At 46.0% G+C, this 544-nt stretch overlaps 1 protein-coding gene across 1 annotated transcript in view; it reads right to left on the bottom strand.

Moving 5' to 3' along the window:
• The window catches only part of LOC116702579 (caskin-2), a gene marked incomplete at its 5' end in the record, with an annotated part of 6,486 nt that overhangs the window by 569 nt on the left and 5,373 nt on the right, over nucleotides 1-544 (bottom strand). The window contains 1 exon segment of the mRNA XM_032536878.1: nucleotides 1-200. This exon segment is cut by the window's left edge and continues 569 nt beyond it. Within this exon segment, the coding sequence (XP_032392769.1) occupies nucleotides 104-200 (97 nt within the window).

Below are 544 nucleotides of genomic sequence, written 5' to 3'. Positions count from 1 at the left end.
GGGGGGGGGGACTGTCTGCATCCCTTCCCTCCGTTTCCTCCTCCTCCGTTTCTGAGTTTCTCCGTTTCTCTTCCTGAGGTTGAGGCTTTTATTTTGAAAGTCTTCAGTCCAGCATGGCGTCCAGCTGGTCCGCCAGGTCGTCGAACATGTTGCCGATGTCGTCCAGAATCGTCCCCGCAGACTTCACCGTGCTCGGTCCGCTGGGGACAAAAGACATGACAAGGAACGTTAGTGGGACATCACTGAAACCCTGCAGGGACATCAAGCCTGTGATTGGATGAAAGACTTCCTGCTTTAAACCAACCAATGAAACGACTCCTTTCCTTCTCGCCGGGCCAATATTATCGGACGATATTAGGCAAATCCCGAACTATCGTATCAGCATTTAATAATTTATATATATTTTTTTAAATATTCATATATTAGGATCACTGATAACTTAAGATTTTAAAATAAAAATAAAAACGGACGGTCAACCATGTTATGATTGTTGGCGTTGCATAGTCTGTCCACCAGAGGACGCTCTACAACGTCCCTGTTAGTG

Source organism: Etheostoma spectabile, chromosome 15 (genome assembly GCF_008692095.1).
Source record: "Etheostoma spectabile isolate EspeVRDwgs_2016 chromosome 15, UIUC_Espe_1.0, whole genome shotgun sequence".
In the NCBI taxonomy this organism is placed as follows: domain Eukaryota; kingdom Metazoa; phylum Chordata; class Actinopteri; order Perciformes; family Percidae; genus Etheostoma; species Etheostoma spectabile.
The sequence above is the reverse complement of the archived record's forward strand: the minus strand, read 5'-3'. Positions and strand labels throughout refer to the sequence as shown.